Source organism: Hippoglossus stenolepis, chromosome 1 (assembly GCF_022539355.2).
Source record: "Hippoglossus stenolepis isolate QCI-W04-F060 chromosome 1, HSTE1.2, whole genome shotgun sequence".
NCBI classification, from domain to species: domain Eukaryota; kingdom Metazoa; phylum Chordata; class Actinopteri; order Pleuronectiformes; family Pleuronectidae; genus Hippoglossus; species Hippoglossus stenolepis.
The window spans coordinates 5,172,115-5,195,897 of NC_061483.1; the positions used below are offsets into that span (position 1 = coordinate 5,172,115).

At 41.8% G+C, this 23,783-nt stretch overlaps 1 protein-coding gene across 2 annotated transcripts; it reads right to left on the bottom strand.

Annotated features, from left to right (window-relative positions):
- Positions 1-231: 231 nt before the first annotated feature.
- Positions 232-22,206, bottom strand: lingo1b (leucine rich repeat and Ig domain containing 1b). 2 transcript variants are annotated; one of them, XM_035161960.2, is made up of 3 exons: positions 22,097-22,206; positions 21,251-21,530; positions 232-4,232 (listed from the first exon to the last, which is right to left on the bottom strand). In XM_035161960.2, exons 2-3 carry the CDS (start codon positions 21,260-21,262, stop codon positions 2,373-2,375), a joined length of 1,872 nt encoding a protein of 623 aa, XP_035017851.1. In that variant the 5' UTR covers positions 21,263-21,530; positions 22,097-22,206; the 3' UTR covers positions 232-2,372. The 2 variants fall into 2 exon arrangements, with proteins under 2 accessions (XP_035017851.1, XP_035017772.1); XM_035161881.2 differs by lacking the exon at positions 22,097-22,206 and having other exon boundaries at positions 21,251-21,588.
- Between the last annotated feature and the right edge of the window lie 1,577 nt (positions 22,207-23,783).

Consider the following 23,783-nt stretch of genomic DNA (forward strand, 5'->3'; position numbering starts at 1 on the left):
AAGCCTGGAGAAGTTCATGTTTGCAGTGCATGTGTAAAAGCAGCTCATGTTTGGTAGTCGGGTCAAACCCGTATGCCTGGATTCAACTAGATGCTGCACTCGCAGTCAATTTCACAATCGCAGTGTTTTCAATGTGTTTGTAATGAAATGAGACACATTCAGGGATCTACTCACACAGAAGTGACTGAAGACTTCAGCTTAACTCTCACATCACATAAACTGGATGCAGTGTCACAGGATGTCATGTTTATTTCATGTTATAAAAAACCGATAAGATATTTACAGACCTGTTCACAAGCAAGCAAGTTCTTTTTAAAGTCCTTGTGTTTTTTGATGAGGCTGACATTTACAGTACTGGTCTAAATCCTGACCAGGCCTGTAACCCTTCAGGCTCTCATCCCCAGTGTCAAGCTGACACTGAAATTATATTTTTCAGTTTTGATTGATTATCACTGCAACCCAAAATGTTGCAGCACTCAGAAGTGCTCTGTGTTGACTTGGGGTCGCAGATTATCCTCTGTAAAACTTTACTCTCCTCACCTTGTGACCTAGCTAGGCCTGAATAAACTATGGGATTTCACAGCCACATTGGCAAACACCAACATTAAAAGACTGCGGTGAGAGGAGTGTTTTTAGAGGGTTTCTAAAAGTAGGCTTCACCATGTCTCTGTTAAGTAAAGCCGTAAGATCTGTGAACATTGCTCGCAGCACAGATGAAAAATGTGTCCTCACATTCACTTTATAGTAGATTAGCATAAAATAAGCACCCCTTAGTATAAAACGTTATTTATTTTAATAGAATATCCATCTGCCCATCCCCTTTAAACAAGTATTGTAAGAGTTAATGAACATATTATCTTCAGAGCAGACCTTGACTGTGAAATTAATTAGACAACATAAAAGTCTTATGAGGCATAAAAACGCAATTTTACACGTAAATACCGGATATTGCTCAGCTGAAAGCTGGAAAATGGGCGACTTAAGGCAACAAATTAATATTGTCACAATTTTTGCGATTCACTGGTGACAATATAACCTCAGGACTCGGGCAGAGTGCTCACGCTTATTGAGCTGCCAAATGGGAAAATAAATTAACTTTTGTTTCACTTGATGATAAATTGTTAATGTGATGATTTTCGAAGGTACCTCTTTATACACTGAACAAAGCAGTTGTACTCTCTTTTGGTTTATTTACATCAAAACTGATAATTGAATCTGCTCTTCAGATTGTAATATGTTCACAACCCACAGCCATTAAAAGCATTACTATTGTGCCATAGCGTAATGTACAAGGAAAGAATAGAGTACAGAAAAAATATCTATAGCTGAACAAGTCAATACATTTAATGACAAACGTCCCTTTTGTTGGCAGAAGGGAGCACGCACTGCAGGACTGGAATATTTATCTTAGTCAGTGTGTTAACATGCACACTTTTAATTTGACTCTTACAAGATTATTATAAATGATAGACACAGTAAAATTGTAATCATTTGTCTGTGACAATTAAATTAAGGTAAAGGCTAATGTTTGAATGTTTTGTTTCGCAGTAACCAGCACGAAAATGGGCAGAGAAAACAAAATGTGTGACGTTGGGTGATGAGGTCAAACTGTCTTTTTTTAAAAACATATTTTATCGGAACATTACGACTCCACGAAAACATCACTTTTTCTTCACAGGACCTTATTCTGAAAAAATATTCGTTTAGTCTTGTAACAGATTTGTATCCCTAAAAATATGTTGACTATGTTGTAACTGTGACTTTTCTTTAAAGTGCATCTTTAATCTCTCAAAATCTCACTTTCTCTTCTTTGTATATGTTTAAAAATCGCCCCCATACTCGTTATTCACTTGTTATGTGACAAAAGAAAACTGAGAAACTACATTCAACTAACAGATTTTTTTTTTTGTTCTAATAGTGCGTTATTGTGCTTTGTACATCCATCAAAACAAACCACAGCAAAATGCAACACAATCCAAACAACACAATCATTCTCTTATTTTGTGCTGAGAGATGAAACCTGGAGAACAATCCCTGCATCACGAAATCCCTCCAATCCGTGTGCTTCATTCAAACTATTACCTTTTGAAATTAGTTACACACAGTAATGGGCTTGTCGAGTGCATGTTAACATACTGATCTGAGTATTGCCAATACAAATTTACAGAAATGGTAGTATTTGCAATTCAACATTTTGTTTTGAAGAGTCAGTCCCTGAAGTAAAAAAAAAAAAGAAAAATCTATGGTATATTGTCAAGATGCATTTGCTGCTGTGCAATTTCTATCGCTCATGAACTGAGTACATATTCGAAGCGAGGATAGGATGCATCCCGACTGCAGTCTGTAAGCTTACATGACCTCCCCCTAAAGGTTCACATGATTTTCATGTTGAATTGTATGGGCTCCTCAGTTGGACTGGCCTCCTCCGTTTCCTCTTTTCGCGGCACATACTCAACCTCTATACTCGACTTGGTGCTGTCTTTCCCTCTGCTCCAGAGAAATAGTATTACAAGACAGAAGAGGACCACTCCGAGGAAAGAGATAAATCCCATGGTGGTGGCAATGATCAGCGTCTTTACATCAAATGGAAAGGGGACCGTGGCCCGGGTCACATTAGCACCTTCGTCGCTGGGCTGGTTGGAAATAAAGGCAAATGTCTTGTTTGGCTGGTGGGGCCAGTTGGGGGAGTAGCTATGCACAAAAAGGTGAGCAGCTTTGGTGTCGTTGCCCGCTGCGTTGCTCGCAATGCACAAGTAGGTGCCGTTGTCCTGGATTTGGGCGTAACGCACCTCCAACGTGCCATCGTTAGACACAGAAAGTCTTGATCCCGCGGTTTTGGTAGTGATGTATTCCTTCTTAGGGGAGAGCCACATTATCACAGGGACCGGGTCACCCTCAGCTTGGCAAGCGAAATGAACCGTGGTGCCCTCATCCACGTGGCTTTCTTGAACTTTATAATCCATGATCTTCGATTTCTGGCAGATGAAATAGTCAGAGGGGAGGATGTCTGGAAAGTCCTTGAACTCTTTTCCTTGCACCACCTCGGGTGAAGCACACGTGGGCTGCTGTCTGTTGAAGTTGAGCCTCCACCTCCGGCGGAAGACCCAGAGCAAGCGACAGTCACAGGCCAGTGGGTTGTCGTATAAAGCCAGGGTCTCGAGGTTTCCCACTGAGTGAAAGACAGACTCCTCCAGGGTGCACAAGCTATTGCTGGATACGTTGAGAACACGGAGGTGGTTGAGTCCTCGGAAAGAATAGGGCTCAATGGCAGTTAATCTTCCACCAGCCAAATGAAACGCCTGCAGCTTCGGTAGATTTAACAGTTGGTTGCCTTCCACAGTTTGAATGGGATTGAAAGACAAATTCAGAAACCGAAGATATCTCAGGTGACTGATGGCTTGGTAGGGGATGGCGGTCAGGTTGCAGTTTGTGATTGACAGTGACGTAAGGTTGAGTCCAAACAAGCATTTTGGGGTCATGGAATCCAGGGCGGGCATATGCGAAACCTCCAGCTCCCTGAGCCGATACAGCCTCTTAAAGGAGTAATCCCTTATGACAGTGACGTTCAGATAACGCAATCGAAGTGACAACAGGTTATGCAGATGGCTCAGGGCATCAGTGGGCACTGAGGCCAGGTTGCATCCCTCAATGTTGAGCCTTTCAAGGTTGCTGAGGCCATGAAATGATCGGGGTGAGATGAATACCAGGTCATTGTCACCGACTTCCAGAGCCCTCAGGTTGTACAGCTCCTGGAACATATAGTCGAGCAGAATGACAATTTTGTTCTCACTAATATCCAGCTGGGTGAGGTTGGTCAGGCCGGTGAACACGCCCAGCTGAATGAGCTTCAGCTGGTTGTTGCGCAAACCTAGAGTTCGAAGGTTCATGAGGTTGCTGAAAGCCCCCGGCTCAATGGAGGAGATTGTATTTTCATTAAGTTGCAGCTCTTCCAGCTGAGGGTAATTAATGAACTCCTCTGGCCCCAGAGTCTTCAGACGGTTCTTGCTGAGGTCTAGCTGCTTGGTTTCCGTGGGGATGCCCTCAGGTAGCGTTGCCAGTCTCCGTCGATGGCACACAACCGAACGCTCCTGACCACTGCAGTCACATCGGGAGGGGCAACCGGTGGTGGAGCCAGAGAGGACGGTGCCCAGCATCAGGATCAGGATTGGCTGCCAGCAGGCCATCAGGTAGCTGTGCCCTCCCGCCTCCCCAGACACCATCCTACTACTTACCTGTGGAGACACAGACAAATAGAAGGGGTTGATAAAGTGGACTGATGGTCCAGAAATTGCTTTGACAATTGACAAAACAACAACACCATTGTATAGGACAGCAGACAGAAAAAGAAGAAAATGCTTTTGTCATTTGTTTCCAAGGGAAAAAGAAATAGCAGCAGCAAAGCAGGATTACATTGAGCCCTTTATCACATTTAGCTTATTAATGAATGCATAAATAACTCTAATAATGATAAAGGCACAAAATGAAACAGGAAAGGTTTACATATGGAAACAGATATGGGTTATTACGGCTGCCCTAATTTTTACAGGATATATTGTGGCTCCACTTTTTTGTATAGAATGATCATCAATGCTTTATTTGGATTAAATGGAAATATGTGATACTGTACCAAAGCAGATTGGTGAACCACTATGTTCTTATCGTTTGATCTGAATACATATCTTTATTTGTAAAGTGCCAAATCACGACATATAGTATATTATAGAACTAAAATAAACCGCTTCCACAATGACCAGTCACGGTGAAATGATATTTCCAATGTCTTCAAAGTCAGTGGATAAAACAATTTCCCTTCTATCTGTAAACCATTAAAAAAAGATATAAGCCACCTTTCCCCTCTTGGTGAATAAAATGTCATTATGGCGACTTTCCTCACAAGTAATGAAATCAGCCAATCAATACAAGGGCTCTGTCACAGAATGTAAGCACCCTGCTGGGGGCGTCTGTCTTCTGACTGCACTGAAGACAATTCCTGCCAGAAGCTGTGACACATCGTCTCCGCTCATACAAACCATTTTTAATTAGCGGCCCAAAAAAATGCCTTTGTTGATCTTCAAATGTCTCCCTGAAACATTTGCAATCCTAACGCATCCCGTCCCGTGCTGAGCTGTTGACCTTGCAGTGATATACTGTAAAACAGAGATTGCTGCCAAGTGGTGATAAATGGAGACAGGGGGAAGTTTAAACCCCTATTTGATTTTGACTCAGGGGCACTGTAACTTGCTAAAACCTTCAAGCTCGACTTCTCACATCAATCATGTGATTTAAGTCACAGCTTTATCAGCGGGACACACTCTTAAAGAAGCCTCGTGAAAAGTAAGAGAAACGATGCTGTGATTTGTCTTTATTGCAAAAAAAACGGCTTCTCCACTGCTTTGTTTGCATAATGTCGACTTAGACTTAGCTAATGATTAATGTTCTCACTCAGACCTTTTTATCTGAACACAAAAGAATATAAATCCCTTAAAACTGTGAAAAAGAAGAACCAAATGTTATTATACGCATATTTTTCCAAAAACGTCTGATACCAATATATTGTCTGATATAATAATTATTTTTATATTAAAAGAAAAAAAAGAATATTTCAATTTAAGAATGATTGCCAAGCTGTCAAACTATATGATAATGACATGTAATTATAACAATTTACTATAATTTATTTATAGTTTAACCATGTACTTTATTATAAATAACTATAAAAAGCCACAAACACAACTAATTACATAGAAATATAATTTAGAAAATATCTTTTTAATGAAAAATGTAAACATAAATGCAGTTTTTTTTCTGCATTGTTATTCTGTAAAATGAAAGTTTTCCTATCGGCACATATTGGCTGATATCGGCCAATATCATTAACCAAATAATAGATCTGTCTATAGTTCTAGTAAATTGACTTTTGAGAGGGTAATATAGTCTCTGTACAAATATATAACATTGTCCTGTGGCCATCGAATAATGGATTCTTGTTTAATATTTGTGAAACCGTCTGAGTAACAGCCAGGCGGCTTCCATTTTCACTTCCACCAGAGCTGTTGATGTCTGTTGGCTGCCTCTGTCAGACATGTGGGGTGTCAGCCCACTGTGTGTATCAGGAAAAAGCACAATGTCAGAATGAAAACTCAAGTGCAATTATGTGAATAAAACAACCTAGTATAAATGCTCATCCAAAATATAGTCCCCAAATCACCATAGTGTATAATATGTATGAGATCAGATGCTAAACCCTGGTAAAATGAGCTATTGTAGAGATACTGAAAGCAGGTGACATGTTTATCTGTTTGACACAGTGTACTGTTTTATATTATCAAATCAGGACTATGAATGAAGCTGCGGTGCGTTGATGTCATTGCTAATCGGGGAAACAAGCAAATGCAAATCCAGCGGTGAGTTTCTTACCGGAGTTCCATGCATGATTTATGATATTCGCTGTAGTAAGAGCAGGGGGCCACTATCTGTGTAATCTGGCCTCACAGCCCAGTTCCACTCATCATATCACCACTTCGTTTCGACCTTGAGCGCAAATTTGAAAAAAAAAAATGAAAAAAGTTGCCAGACTACCTCTCAATTACAATAGCACAGCACTTCACATTTTTGTCTTTACAATTTTAGTGCCGTGCTATAAAGAATCGTCGTCTCTTAAAAGAAAAAATCCCCCTACACTTTCAGCTTTTGATCTATCGCTCCATATATTCCTTGTCTCTACCCTGATTCTCTCCATTTCTCTTATGAAAGCAGTGTGGAGAGGAAGAATACAAGTGGACCAGCCCTTTCCCCCTCTTCCCCCTCGATGACTGTTCACATTTCCGCGGACCTCTCACCCTGTCACCGTCTTATCTCAGGAACATGTCCCGGCTCACCATTAGTCTCTCGTTGCCTTGATTCTCTGCGTCTCCTCTCTCGTGACGCTGCGCGGTTTGATATATATATACGGAGCAAACTGAGAAGGAGGTGTGCATCGTTAATGGGTCACTGAATGTCTGCAAGCAGCACCCGGACAAATGAGCGATATGCATCAGTGCATTCAGGCCCTTTGGTTGTTTTATAGTTATTGTCAGGTACCTTTGGTGAGGTAATGTTTGTAGGACTGTTGGGAATTTACATCAAAAAAATAGGGAAATGAAAAATAATGATTTCTGCATCATTTCCAGACGGGGTAGCAGGCAAATGAGAACGAGTCGATGAGAAATGACGTTGACTTGAAAAGTAACCAATCTGTAATTAGAAATAGAAAGATTTGTCGCCACCCGCAAACTAATGCACATTGTTGGTCAGTCCCCCATAAACTGTGAACCCTGTTTGTCTGTCGTGTTCCTGTTGGACAGTTCCAGCTTGTGACCACTGTCATGAATCATCAGTGCAGCTCTAGCGCTCAGATTTCTCCCCCCCCCCTTGATATATTGAATGGTTGAGCTTTTTGTTTTGATCGATGTGCCTGCAGTTTGTGCACAGGAGACTTGTCCGTGTTTTCTCTCCTTTATTGCACAAATTGTTGCTTTTTGTGGATTCAATAATGTGACCCAGCTTTTGTTACAGTGAGTATTTCTGATCAAAAATTAAAGTCTTTTTATTCCTGAAGGTCTTTCGTTATTTTGCTTTGGCCTCTAAACCTGTGAGCATTCAGTGTTTGGGATTTTTTCTTTTAGTAAAGTAGAAAAAGCAGTTTTGCAAATGTGGGGCATCGTAATGAGACGTGTCATCACACATTCGGCTTTTTAAAGCAATCGTACATTCACCAAAAGTAACAACACATAACACGTATCTCCTTTAAGCAAGTCCAACATACACAAGCCATAACTTCTCTTGTGCACCCCACATGTTTGAGTCGGTGATGCTTTAATCTGCAGCGGGCTCATTACCACCACCCCTCTTATACACATCTTGTTGTTTGGTGGCAAACGCATCTCAAAGAGCTTTTAATCATCCTGCAACGTGAGGATGAAACAAAGAGGAAGCCACAGAGTGACAAAGTTAATATGTATACGATTTAAGAGATGACGATTGCTTCCGCTGGTATGTTTGTGTTCAACCGACAAATTCAAAGCAAACATTTAAAAGTCAAAAAGCAAACAAACAGGAAGAGCTTGTGGGCAGCATTGAAGTGACAATGTTTGTGTGAGATCACAGCGGAGACGCCTTTGAAATTATCCAGAGACTCTTGAAGGAGACAGAACTACACCTGGATGTTTAAACATTTTCAGAGAGCAATTAAATTATCAACATCAAAATGCTACATCCTACGTCTTAGATTTTCAAAATAAAGTGTAAATGTTTGGCCTCTAATTAGCTGCAGCACGATGGGCATAGAAAATCTCAGCATCTACAGATCTAGACATGCAGCAGCTTTACAGACTAACGTTAATGATAGCATAAGTCGACAGCAATATGATTATATTGGAATAAATACTTTTTGGGTGCACGCAGATATGTATTGCAGCAAAGGTTGCCAGCTCATCTACATCATCCAGAGGAGAAAGCAGTCAGATATGAGAAATCCAATGAAAACAAATCCTCCATGAAAGCCTAAGATAAAGGTAACAACCCCTGCAAATCTAAGAAGGAAACTGCATGATGTGATCATCCACCATGCCAGGATCAAATACTTGAAGGACAAAATGGTTCAGGGCATATCAGCAACTCCCGCTGCGATGCAGAAACACACCTGCATGGGATCAGCGAGCTCTCCATCTTTATTTTTTCCGACAGCGGTGTCCTCCGGGTTATCAGGGCTCTCAGCCAGAGAGGCACACGGTTTTGCCTGGAGAAGTTACTGGAACCGGAAGATGCCCACATTCATACGCGTTTTTGGAAGGAGATAAGCGACAAGAGAAGACCGGAGGACGCTGGATAATTAAGATGATTATTTTAGAGGACAAACGTATCCATAGAAGGCTTTTCTTTTTTGTTTTGAGGGAAAGAATTGTTATTGCAATAAATTCTCATACTGCAGCTTTGTGACAGTCTACTTGAAAACAAAAGGGCCATGCAGGGATGCTTATAATTTTTTTTAAGTGGCATCTGAATGACTCCAAACCTACTCAAAACACCTCATGGCTCACAATCCAAAATGACAAGTGTTATAGAGCTGAACAATTAGAGTCCAACATAATTACATCAGTGTTAAACAGTTTTTTTCCTCGTTGAGATTTGCCCTCTGGAGTGTTTTTTTGCTGTGTGGAGTTTGCACGTTCTCCTCTTGTCTGTGTGGGTTTTTCTCCGGCTTCTTCCCACAGTCCAAAAACATGCAGATTGAGACGAGGTTCCTTTGAGAGGCTGGTGACCACCGCTGGGTGTGTCCCACCTCTCGTCAACGTCTAGTATAATGTTTAGTACTGACTTTTGAGAATCTTGAGTTGAGCAGTGGTCAGTAAGTATATGGAAATGAATAAGTGAAACCTTATTGTCCTTCAACATTAAAGTATTGCCGTACATGCTGGATAATCTTCAATTTGACATAATTCGCTAGATGAATGGTCTCAAAAATACCGTGTAACATTTAGTGCCGAACGTGTACATGTACAATGAGTACCAACCTTTCATCCACCCAAACTTCACCAACAACTGTGGTTAATGCAACTGAAAATAACAGTTTCCGTTATTGCTTTCCATTTGACTGTGTCTGTCTCTAAGTACCTTTTTACTGCCCTGACGGAGACAGCATCCGTCCATGTGTCAGATATAAGAGCTGCTGGTGGTGGAGGCTGGCCAAGCAGGTCATTGGCTTTTACGATGTTGCAATGTAATACTTACTTAAACGCAAGAACTCAAACTATCGGTATCATCGCATGAAAAGATTTCTATTTTTTTTTTCAAATAAATCAACACACTACGTGTTTTTTTTCCTCAAACGATAAAGTAATCATATTTTTTAGGTCTTACATAGTTTCAAATATGTTAAAATGTTTGGTACGTCTTCATTAATTTAATGCTACTTCTGTTGCACTTTGAAATTATTATTTTAGGAGCTGATCCATGTCGGGTTCAGGTCAGACTCAACCTAGATCTCACTCTGGCTCAGTAAGATTCAAATTGCAGCCCAAACTGCACTCTTAATAGACAAGGTTTTAATTTTGGTGTTTCGAGTGCCATTCTCTACTCGGCTACTTAACCTTATCTTCAAGTATCGGGAAGTGTCACTTATTGTGTAACTTCAAGATTCCCTCACATCTTTTGCACTTGACATGGGTCTTAAATTAAATTCATTATGGTCTTAAAAGTTCTTAAATTTAACTCCGTGAAACGTGCAGCGACTCTTTAATGTGAACTTTAAACACTGAGCACTGAAAACCTATTTATACTTCTCACCTTTTTGAAATTAATTCTTCATGTTGGACACCTCTGGGGCATGACCCCCCATGCAGACTATGTGAGCACCTCCACATGAGCAGCACTATGTTCAAAGTCATGCCAAGAGTGATGGTCAGGAGCAAGTCAGTAAGAGTTGTGTTTTTCTCAGATCTTCGTCCTCCATGAAATGGAAATGCTCTGTTTCAAGACGGCCCCTCTCATCCTCTCGCTGGACAAGAGTAACCTAATCATCTTTGATCCTCCATTTTCACGTGTGCACCTAAAACCATTCAATAGACACCTTTTCTGTGTGAATCATCTGAAAAACATCAGTTCTCCATTTGCAGCCACATTTCTAGAGATGACTTAGTCCCCTGGCATCACTATTTCCTGTATTTTTATCTTTCCACGCCAGTTTTGTATACATATCACATATTGCAAATTTGTCTCTGGGGGCTTTACAATCTCCAGCATCTGACACCCTGTATCCTTACACCCTTGAAATTATATGAAGAGACCTCTTTCCCAGAAGACATTTGTCTGCTGTGAAAACGGCCCATTATTATTCCCTGGAGTAACACAAGATAAGCTAAGTGATGTGAATCACTGCGAAAAAACAAGCGCACTGTACGCGAGAGACAGAGCACCACAGTGGCAGTGACAAAAGAAAGAACATTACAAAACAAGATAAACATAAATGTGATGCACATCAGCCAAACAACAAGAGAAGGCAGCGCAAGACCGACTTCACAGCACAGCTAATGTCTCCGCCACAGACCGACACACTCACAGACACAACTAGACTGCATTTGGGTCAATGTGCCACAACAAAATTAAAACATGTCCCACAATTCTTCTCCAATTCCTCATGCTGCTCTGACTTCAGCTAATGTTGTCACACATCTTGCAATGTATTTTTTATTTTTTTTCTAAACCCTAAAGAGAGAGAGAGATAGTGTGTGTTCCTGTACTTGTATCTGTGTGAGGACCATTTGAAGCATTGGCCCTGCAGAGTGAGGACATATTGACCGGTCCTCACTTTTTCAATGGGTTGTTTAAGGGTTAAGACTGGGTTTTAGGGTTAGAATTAGTTTTAGATTAGGGTTACGCATTTAGTTGTGATGGTTAAGGTTAGGGTAAGGGGCTAGCGGATGCATTATGTCAATGAGTATCATCATAACTATAGAGAGATGTGTGTGTGTGTGTGTGTTCTCAAAGATCGAAATTACCAATACACCACAAATACATGCAGTTTGGCCACAGACGGCACAAATATGGCCCTGAGCCTCTTCCATGTGTGTAGACAAAGACCCTGTCTGACGAGATTATATGTTTGCATCTCAGAAATGAAGAACTGCAGTGCTGTATAATAATACCAACATCAAACCTGTAAAAAGAAAGCTGTACTCTTCTGGTTGAAGGAGGGTTAGAGACTTGTGCAAAAAACAAAAGAGGAATCCAAAGCACTGCGAGTTCTCGGCTGACACCTACATGTCACGCCCGAAAGAAGACCCCTGCTGAAACATGTGGGCGTCAGCCATGCTGGAATAAAAGCTTTTCACTACGCACATAACTTTGAGTTGCCTGGATTTCTCAATCTTCCTCTGTATTGTGTGTTGAATGTATGATAATGAGGACGTGTTTGTTACTGTTCCTCTCAAATTGTAGGTTGTCACAGTAATAATCAAGTGTATGATTAAGTGCTGTCCGTAGATAACTGGTTACAAGGTGTAACTGTCACTTAAAGTCTGCAGTTCGATCAGCTTAAATATATAATGTTGGTTTATTATGAGGAATAATATTCATATTTAAGATGATATTGATTATTTGGTTTGGATGTGGTGATGTCGCCTGAGCCAGTTTAATAAAGGTGGGCTTGATGTTCCCGATCAGGATTTTTCATGACGCCTACTTAAAAGCACAAAAAGGAACAAAACAGACTATAATCAAAACTTTGAACATTTGGTATTTTTGTAACTTCCCACTTTGCAAATTTCAGATGAGTTGTGAGCTTTTCTTTTTCAAGGATGTCTGTTTTAACTTATAAATCAGCTGCAGAATTGGAGAATTGTTAGTTTACTCTTAATAGTAATAACGCATTAAGCAATTTAAGCAAGTCCATACTTGAAAACAATGCCACAGTGCAAGAGCCTTTTAAGTACTACAGAATTATTTTAACTCATTTATTATACACTTAAATTCTTTTGGGCTCTTTGCCCAGCCGGAGTGAGGAATAGTCCTGAAACCACTTTCCTTGAAGCACTGGTTTGGTCTTTTTATTGTCTGGGTCTCCTCGATGTTTGACTGTCTTTACCAGGCACTCGAGACTCCACACAAGAGACCGGCTACTCTGCTATTTCACACTGGGCAGGTAGAGTACAATCAGTGTGTGGGAGCTTTGGAGCTGGGAGCAGCTGCACACAGATTTATATGGAGGGGGCAGCGAAAGCTAGAGGGACTCAACCGGACAAACTGGCGAACCAAAACAATTAATTGGAAGAAGCTGCACGGAGCTGCAGACCGGACCAGGCAGCCTCTGAAATGTTGAGTGCTAACAGCCCTTCTGAGAGTCATTTGATTCAATGCTAATGTAGGAAATGTTGCTTAATGTACATTTGATTTGCCATGCAAAGACATTTCTTTAAATATGTCTTTAGATAAGTGATCAATTTGTCTTTTACTATAGTTCCTAAGTATTCATTTCCATTAGTTTTTATTATACTGGGATGTAATTACAAACATGACTGGCATTTTTTTTCATCCTGTGGGACAACTAATACCATCCAGTCAGATCTAAAGCAACTAAATGATTCGGATGCGAGTGGGAATCCCCCGAAAACAGGTCCTGAAATGAACCTGCACTCCACTAAGCCCGCTACACAGTTTTTCCATGTAGATCTGTTTCTTGGTTCATTGACAAGGTCTAACAATAATACCACATGAAGAGGCTCTCTGCTTCATTAACACCCATTCCTCTTGAAAGTCAAGTAGGATAAGCTGGAAATTACACAAACCTTTATCCCCTGCTCACCATCGGGGAATTTAAGATGTTTTGGACTGCAAATGAAAAGAAAAGAGCTAAATGCCAAGCTGGAGTCAATTTTACCTCAGACAAGCCTCTTACAGCCCTCCAAAGAAAGCACAATGGGAGATTTGGAGAGTTTCACACCAAATCACTCCACCAGCTACAGAACATGAATTTAAACTGCCTTGGTATGTGGATACTGACGCCCAAACTTGGAGTCATTGTTCATAAACTGGAAGCCATTTTATTCATTGAAGGTGTTTTTCTTTTGTTTTTTTTTAAATCCTCCCTTCTGGTTGGTGTTTACATTCCGCCTCAGGCCAGAGTAGAGCAGAGCAATATGATCAAAATGTCATATCCCAATGGAATGTCATTTCACATCATCTGCAAAGACAGATATTAAGTTATTATCTCCCTCCCTCTTCATTATTTTTTGCCATATGGCGTGTAGCAGGCAAACGCATCCTTCAGTTTGTGAGTTTGTTTTCAGCACTCACTCGAAGACTCTTCACACCGTTTGTTATGAATCTTGAATAAATGGTAAAAGAGGTTGCCAGTGTTCAGAATCTGCTGTGGGGATCGGTCTGTACTTCTGAACTACAGACTTGTCGAACCCAAACCACATGCGAGAGAAGCCCCCTGTTTCAGGCTCTTGTTTTTCCTTTTCCTGAATTCCCCCTTCGTGTGTCACATTCACTCTTCTCTGTCTATTTGTGTAGCCTGCATGTACATTTCCTGCCTGCATCCATGTTGTGTAGAAAAAGGCAAAGCTGTTGAATTTTGTAAAACATTATGCCATCATATCTTGGTACAACAGAATAAACTAGCAACATATGAAACTATAAACATATTTCTATCCTCACACTATATATATGTATACATATAACATTCAGACTCACTTCATATAATTCTTTGGGACATAAACAAAACAAAGTTTAACAATTAAGAACAACACTAAAGACAACAAATTGTTCCACCAGGGATTAAGACGCACTGGGCCACCGCTGCACAATTCTTTTAAGTAGCATATCTCTCTGTTTACCCGGGCAGCTTCGGGGCACTTGGATCCCTGCTTGGTTCATCTCAGTCCATCTTATAAGCAGAAATTGAAATCTGCGAAGCCTGTGGTCAAGATAGTGGAGAAAAGGACCAATAAGGTGCAGCAGGGACTGCATTTTAGTTTTTTGACTGCACCAATCGAAATGTTTTTTGAAGCTGCAACTGGCAACCTTGATGAACTGGCTGACACAAGGCATCTAAGCTGGGCTTCACTGCCAGACTAAGACAACTCCGTCAGGCCAGGGGGGATGACTGCAGACGTAGGGACTGAGCCCTGCACAAGGCCAGAAACTCACTGACAAAGACGATCAGTGTCTCAAATGAGCTACACTGAAAAGCTGAAAACAGGTTTTCAGCCAAGGCCCCTGCATCAGTTGCCCCTGTTAGACAGGCATCCTGCTGTATTGCCCTTAAGAAACCCCATAGTTGTGCCGCCTTTGCTTGATTACTGTGAACCAAGCAAGGCGGCACATTGCTGTCCCACTGTGTGTGATTTTTAGATAGCACGCCTGCATTCTGGAATCAGAGGCGTGACGTGTAACACAACAGCATCAGGCTGTTCTGTCATGCCAGCTTTCCCTTACAGAGACGTTAAGGAACCCTAAATGCTGGTACGAAGGCAGAACAACAATGTCACTCATTCTGTAGCGAACAAAGCTCTTGCTGACAACCTTAATGTTTTCTACTGCAAATGTGAGGGGAACAAATTCACTCCCCTCACCCACTCCAGCCCAGCGACAGCAGCCTCCGTCTCACCTCTGGCAACCATCATTATTCAGACCGCAATTAAGATCTGTGAAGGGGAGGAGCTGGATCTGTCAGAGACAGAAAACCAGCACAGTTATGATCCCAGGCAGTGTTTTCCTCTCTTGTCTTGAAGCCTGTGTGGACTCAATTGGCTCCAATCGTAATGCAGATGTCCAACAGATCCCTGGAGCTGTGTGAAGTTCCTTCCTGCTTCAAACTCATCCCAGCCCACAAGAAACCCCTCATCACTGGACTGAATAACTACTGTTGATCTGTCGTCAGAGGTCATAAAGTCCATTAAACGACTGACGAATGTCACAGGACACCTGCACTACACCCTGCAACACCTTGAGTGCCCAGGGGAAAATGCAGAGATCCAGTTTATGGGCTTCAGCTCGACATTTAACACCATTTCTAGAAATCCTTTCCCCCCAAACTCTCACCAGCTCACTGGATCCCCCAGTCTGTCAGTGAATCACCAGCTTCCTGACAGACAGGCTTCAGGTGAGGTGGGGGGAAGCAGGTGAGGCAAGGGGAAGTCAGAACTGTTAAACGTCTGTGATACAGTTTTACAGTAGCGGTTCAGACAATGGCTGATGACCTGAGTGATATTTGAAGCAGAGAACAGACGTTGACTGAGTTAGACGACTCGGACAGAGACTCTGATGTGTCTGCTGACCTGCCAGCCAAGGCTCAGGGTGAGAGACGTGCGTGAGGAAGGTGGGGAGGACGATTTTTGGTGAGTGAGAGTCAGAATCACTGCGAAGCCTACAGGTAAAGATTGACCTGGTTCAATGTTGTTAGGGGATCATTAAAACTTTTATTTCTCAGCCTCCGAAACATGAAGTGAAAACCATTTAAGAGCTTTAACCTTCGGCTTTTATTGTACGTCATGCTCATTAACATTTTTATACCACGAATAAACAGCAAAAATTTAACTGAACTGCAAAAGTGCTTGTTGTGCAGTCACATCCAGCGTCCAAGGCAAAGGCAATGATTGACAATAAAAGCCAAAGGTTTAAGCTTTCAGATTTTTTTTTCTGTTTTTTATTTAAGGTTTCTGAGGCTGAGAATTAAAGATTTTCAGAGAGCCCTCAGGTTTCAGCAGGTTGTTTTCAACATTGCTCAGGTTTTACATTTTTTTTTTTTTTCAGGGGCACCTCAAGTCTTAATGGTTTAGGAGACAACCCCTCAGCATTATTCCACATCATAATATCCAACAGCCCAGACGTAACCGTGGAGACCTTCAAGGTTCTGGAAACTGCCATTTCTTCCAGACCTGAAGCGGAACACTAACAGCAACACCTTCTTTAAAAAGGCTGAGCAGACGACGTATTTTCCATGGCAACTGAGGAATTGTGGTCTGCCACAGGAGCTGTAGAGCGAGTTCCACAATGCAGTCATCGAATCTACCCTGTGCACATCAATCACGGTTCGGAGCAGCCACCGAAAAGGATAACCGACAGCACGAGCTGTAAGGACAGCAGAAAAAAGTCATTGGTGTTCCTCTGCTCACCCTCCAGGACTTGTACTCTTTAAAAAAAGCAGGAAATGGGCAGAAAAAAACCGTACAGCTTCCTCACACCACGGACACAATCTATGTGGAGTGAACTCCCTGCTGCAGGCGCCACAGAACCCTGTGTACCAATACTGCCAAAAACATCTTTACTGATGTCATCACCATCATAAGAAACTGACCAGTATCATCTACGACATCTAGTTCATTTAGTTAGTTATTATAACCTATCCCCACATGATGCTTATCATTTGCTCTCACACACACATGCTTGCACGATTTTGTATATTTTGTGTGATCTCATCTGAATATTGTGTGTTGTCTGTAAATAATATGTATATTGTCTTTCATATTGTCTGTATTGCTGGAGAGTAATGGCTGGAACTGAATTTCTTGGGTTTTTGTGAACATACTTGGCCAATAAATCAGATTCTGCTCCCATAGGCTTAATTGCTTACTGCCCCGGCCCATATTCACAAATCACAATTTGTCTCATAGGGCTCAACAAAGTGCGACATCCTCAACAAGAGTAAGGGAAAACTACTCAAAAAGAAAAACTATTAACAGGGGGAAAAACACAGAAACCTGAGAGAGAGTCACATATCAACACAATTACACTGTTTACAACATTGATTAGAAGAAACAGTTTTTAACATAATGGGTCAATGTTTAAAGTGGAAAATGTCTCATAGAGATGAAGGGAGCAGCAAATGACATATGAATTGAGGAGTTGTTGTCAGTAATGGTAGAATATTGTATATTAAGCAGTCTCGTTGTAATCATAGAACACGATCAGCTGCCACCACGATCAAAATCCCTCATCACCGTCTAAATCCGCCATCATGAGAATACAGAGCAATGATTCATTATGAACACTGTTGTTAGATGTGCTAATAAAACCAGCCAAGCAAATCGAAGGGATAAAAAGAAAGGACACACTCCTCTCTAATCAGTTCTAGTGAATATTATCGTAGGTACAGCTACAGTATGCCATCCTGGAGCTTTAGGCCAGTGAGCCTGAACATGAGGCAACCTCAGTCCTCCATCTCACTATAGCCCCTGACGGTCTCATATTTTGCATGAAGCTGTTATCATTAAATTTAAATGAGGGAGGCTGCAACAGAGCAGCATGGCCGTGACCTTCTAAATACATTTGTAGAGCGCAAATTTCAGTATCCTGTGACAGATCTGCCTCCGCCCGTCAGCTCGCCATCCAGCAGACACTGTGTAAACACGTGGCCCCGGCAGTCTTCACCACACTCTCCTTCACCATTTCCTTTTCAAGGTGGCTGATGTTATCCATTATGTGGCAGTGTCTTGATTCCAGATGGATCTTGTTTCAGAAAAAAGGGCTTTAATAGTAACACCCTAGATGTTTTCTGGCCGGAAAATGCAGCGCTCCTTTTCTGGGCCATCACAAATGCTCTGTTATGTGCAGGGCTGCCCTGATTCGTAGCTGTAAATAAAACGGGCTAAGGTTGGCACCCAAACTTAAACATGAGGAAAAATAAACCATAATAGACCCTACACAGGTTTCTGATGAAGGTGGAATTATTTATTTGGTATTATGGTCGTATCAAGTTGAGCGTACACGGTGAACTCTGAAACAAATCTAGCTCTGCTCACAATACAAAAGCAACAAATGACCTTCATGTCTTCCTTGAATGTAGCTGCGAGTAATGCTGATTGTAACTTCCTCTACAACACGGGATTTCACCATTATTCTCCCTGAACTGTAAGGAAAAAGAAAACTTGAATCCATCCTATGAAAGCACCACCTCGGCTTTGATGATCCCCATTTCATCCTACTGTGAGAAAATTGGCTATTGTTCAGTATTTTGTATAGACCACTGCATCGCAGAATATTAAGCATATGACAGCATGGGGCAAAGCTCTGTGAAAGAAACACATCACTCCTGCTTTGGTTGTGTTGTGCTGTTTTGTTTGTTACAGACTGAAGGCTCAGGCCTTTGTTTGCTTGTGTGTGGTTTGCCTTTGTAATTGTACTGGTATTACTACCAGTATAGTACCAGTACTTTTATATAGATTGACGATTTACATATCGTTATCGTTTAAATAACTTGATTTATTCTTCTTCTGCTCACCTTATTCTGTTGGGGATTTGTGCCTGAGGTGCTTGGCAAAGATACTTTGAGATGCTCTCAGTTCCTTTTACCCACTGGACAAACCTCAGTCTCGTATGCAGCCGTCATGTGTTACCAGCTCCTCTAATCCCTTTTCACATATGAACAAGCACTGTCCTGAGTTGCCCTCTCACACACACACACACACACACACACACACACACACACACACACACACACACACACACACACACACAGCACACAACCTGAGATTGTTCACACCTACTGGAGATATTCCATTTGGTCTCGGCGATGTGGAGGTGCCTGGGTAGAGCGTGCAGGAGGCAGCAGTGATTCGTCATTAACACGTCCACTGGCTCGCTGTGAATTCTCCAGACGGATTCAGATTCTCCAGATTCACACATCGGTTCAATAAGACATAACAGAGCTGTTATTCAAAGAAGCTGAGAGGGTGGAATCTGCTTAATGTCTTGTTCAGATGTTTCAGAATTCATTCGCACATGCATCTGGCTAATGTCTAGACAAGTTTAGTGTGAAATCAGCTTGAGTTAAACATCTTCTCACTGATCTCATGGATCATGGATAATAAATGTTGAAAATAGCTAATGGTATAAAAAACATTAAAGGTACCATAATCAGATGGTATTGATCAAAAAACAAATTTTAGGGGCAAAGGGTGACACAAAGACTGATCACATGCCAGTACAGTTCACCTTTTACGTAGTTTAATTACTTTGGTTCTACTGGTTTGGTTCAGCATCACCACTCATCAGTGTAGTTTCCAGCTACAGCAGGCAACTCGAATAAATCCACAGGATTCTATCTGCAGACTTTAAATAAAGTTGATGAACACACAATATAGCTTTCAGCAGCTAAACAGCCTGGTGTTCAGAAGGTGGGGAGACCAAAGAGGAGCTAAAAGGGGGAATATCAGATTCATATTCATCATGGAGAACAACATTATTCCAATTGGAAGCTAATGTTGCTCTGGATCTGTTGAGTGTGTAGAGGTGTAACTGCTGAATAACTATCCCACCTTCTACATGGTTATAATATGTCTGTGCTGTTTGTTTATTTAAACCCTCGTTAGCTTCTGTAAGTGCAATTTCTTTACCCTAGTTCTGCCCTATCTGCCTCAAAAAGACAATACGTTGTGCAGGTTATTACGCAGACATAGGTTTACATCATATGTAATCAAATCAATGTTAAGTTAATTAAACTGCAATAAAGTGGGTGAATTATATATTCCCCAGGTCTTGATATGCAGCTGTAATTTGTGCATAAATGCTGCAAATATGCAACTGAACAAACGGAGGAAACTCATTCTGACAATATGTAGATTGTTGAAAACAGTTTGCCCTATAACAATAACAGTTTTAATTAGTGGTTCACCAGATGTAATCATAAATTCCATTCCGGAACAAGCTCATTTCAGTCCGTTGAAATTGTGTTTGAATGCTTTGGAGCCGCAGACGTGCGCACACAGCGACACGCATCAATAACTACAGCCAAAAAAAAAAGATTCCAATCAGCCATCATAACCTGAGAACAGGGGCCCAATTAAAAGCTGTGTATAGCTCATAAAGCCTTGATGTGAAGAGCAGACCCTTCACTTAGAGACTGCTGGGGGGTCGTCGCTGGCAGAGGTTGTTACTGCGCTGTTAAAAAAACGAAGAGGAAGAGTCCCCTCATAGCCGTCTGCCTGCTGGAGCGGTGCAGCCATGATTAGGAAGATGCAAATACATCAGGCAATGGAAATTAAAGTATGAGAGATCGCTTATTTAGCCTCCGTAAATTATTATACAAAGTCACCCATCCTCCCGATCACCTATCTACCTAACCTGTGGCAAATCTGAGACCTGCATCGGGTGCCACAACGCCACCGTATATATGCCTATATGGCACAAGACTGCTGAGAATGAATAAGTGTGAATCTGGAGAAGTTTACTGGTCTTTGAAAGAACATGAATGTTAATGAGGGCAGATTAGGAAGCAACAACAACACTCGGGGAGAAACACAAAACAGACTCTCTCCAGCTCAGCCTCACACCTTCAGCTGTGATATCAAAAGGTATAGGACATATGTGTGTTTGCACGCTTCCATGCACACACACATACAATATCATATTTGCATTGTATGCCTGCATTCATGTGCATCATGAAAAAATATCTATGCAACATAATGCACATTCAAATTGTCACACAAACGCACACATACACACAATGTGTGTGTGTGTGTCCCATCAGCACAAACCCAGATTTCATAGCACACAGCAGAATGAAACCCATCTGGATGACAAAGCACAAATAAGGTCTCGGTCCCTCTTCAGTAAATAATTCTTCTTCTCCCTTCTTCCCATTTGCTTATGTGACACAATTTTATTCTTGACATTAATTTGCTCCCTTGCGATCCCCTGGCCCCACCACTGCACCATAATAAATCTGATCCAGTGCCTCAGTTCTCAAAGCCCACCACAGAGACTGAGTACTTACCAGGACTGTCATGCGGAGAATTCTAATTCAGGCAGCTCCATGTTGCCAAGGAAATTCAAAATGCCTCCGAAAGCATGGAGACAGGGATGCAGGATTCCAGACGGGGTAGATTCAGATGGGAAAGAGGGATATTTGCAGCGACGAGAATCCCTTGTCTTAGGGGCATTTGAGAAATGCCTCTGTCCTCTCCAGATGCGCTAAATCCGGCTGCACTGATAGGCTGACATGTAAACACACAGGCGGCTCTGCTGGCTCACACAGGCTCACATACATGCTGCACCTAGCAGAGACGGAGAGAGGCAGAGGGAGGGGCAGCTGATGAGAGAGGTGGAAGGAGGAGCTGCAGTGCACTGAGAGTATGAGCGGCACAGAGCTCCGGCAGCGAGGGGAGTTGAAAAGAAATATGCTCTGATTGCACTGGCAGCATCTTCTGATTTTTGTTTACTGTACAGTTCCTGTTTACGGAGGGATAGGAGTGATCTGGTTTGCTGGAATACAGGCTGTGGCGTGAGGGAGGAAAACAATCAGTGGTGTGTGTTTGTGTGTGCGTGCGTGCGGTGATGGAGGAAAGGAGGTTAGAGAGGGAGAAGTATAAACATGCAAATAAAGCCGAGGGATGAAGATGAGCAAAAAAGTGAAGGCAGGGGGGGTTATAAAGGGGAGGGGAAATTAAACTGCATGGGGATGGAGCAGATGAAATTCAGCTGCTGCAGCATGCAAATCTTCACTGGTAATGAGAGGCAAATTAACCCTGTGGATGGATGAGAACTTGTTTGTTAAGATCATTCCCAGAGTTGAGGATTAGCGTCATCTTTACAGCAGAAGAGAGGTGATCATCCAACTCACCTTTTCCTGTGACGAGTGGGGGTTTGGGTGTTGGAGGCAGAGGCTTAACGGTGCTAATGGGTATACGGGGCTGGCACACACACGCTGGCACTGCCAGGGAAGCTCCCACAGTCAGGGAGTGTTTATGGGAGATTAGGGGGCTGAGGATTTAGTGAAGTGGTGGTGGACATGAAGGGCTCCTGGCCACTGAGTGGACCTCGTGACGGATGCTGTGTCTGTATCTGATCCGTATAATGTATTTTATCCCTTTAATTCTGTGTTTTATCGTTTTTCATCAAGAGATTTATTTTATTTTAATTTAATTGGTTTGATTTTTCAAAGTTATGGCACAAACATTCCACCAGGAAGTCGACCCCCTGCTTTTGTACTAAATCTGCGAGACAAACGGCGGTACACAGAGCGGAGGACAGCCAATGGTGGCTCATCTCTGCCGTACAATAAAACATACAGAGGGGGAAGAATTATTCAGGCAGGTGGAAAAGGGGAAGCACTCTACGCCAATACAACATAAAATAAATTTATGGCTCATTTTGCCAACTAGGAGCTAATCTAAAAGAGATGAGTTATGCTTCACTTAAGAAATAGAACCAGATGAAAGGTGTGTGTTGGAGAAATTTGAATGGATAATGCTCAAGATAAGAACCACCCGACACGGAGAAGAATGATTCCATTTCCTTTTTTGAACGCCAGAGCCCCCTGTACAGCCACTTATAAAAAGATTGGACAGCTGATTCATAACATCTGCATTTACATTCAATGGTGCGATGAATTTTCTCTCTTTGAGTGCTCGTGGATGAGAGGCTCACAACCAATGGGGCTCAACAGCGGTGATTTGTGACCGATTTCTCCCAGAGGCCGTTAAACAAATATGATTGCATCTCTATTGTGGTGTCGCAGAGTTCAATCCACACCGCGTGGACATTTGATTTTAAATGGTGGGCTTTTCTTTATTCAAATGCAAACGCTCCCCCATAAATAATGTCTGAACATATTCATACAACTTTATCCTATGAGCGTTTTTCTCCAGGATGTGAGCTGAGCCCGTGTGAGAGTCGCTTACTTGACGTGTAAGCCAGCTCACCGTGGAGCCGGCTAACCGGTGACACGGCGGTGACCCCCTTCATTCCCTTGAAAAACCGTCTCTCGCCAAAAAAAAAAAGTTGATAGTGCTTCCCTTCTGAATTTCACATGCATTAGTGTCTGTCTGCGGCTTCGCTTGGCCAACTGCCTGCCCACATCAATTAAACCGAAATAATAAATTCATGTGGCTGATGATGCCGTATAAAATATATATTAGAGCTAATGGTTCAAAGTCTTGACAACCAACCACTGGTTAAGCTCCACACTGAGTTTCTGTTGCTGCGCCTTTTGAAGTCATTGTTTTTAACAGTTATAAAAGAGGCAGAATTATACTTGAAATTAATATTATTTGAGGAAAAGTCGGTTCTTTTATGTGAGTGATGAGTAATTCATGCCAGAATTAGTAGAAAATTAAAGACCGAACAAAGAAGAAAGAGGATTCTCATTTCTAGATTGTCAATTTATGATGTTTTAAAAAGCCAAAGTCGATTTTAGCAGCTTTAGCTAATTAACCTAACTTTAACTCATTAGCTAATTTAGTTAGCTGGCTGTGTGCAATATAGGTTTTAAACCCCGCCTCCTCCATGTTAGCTGATGGGGCATTGCC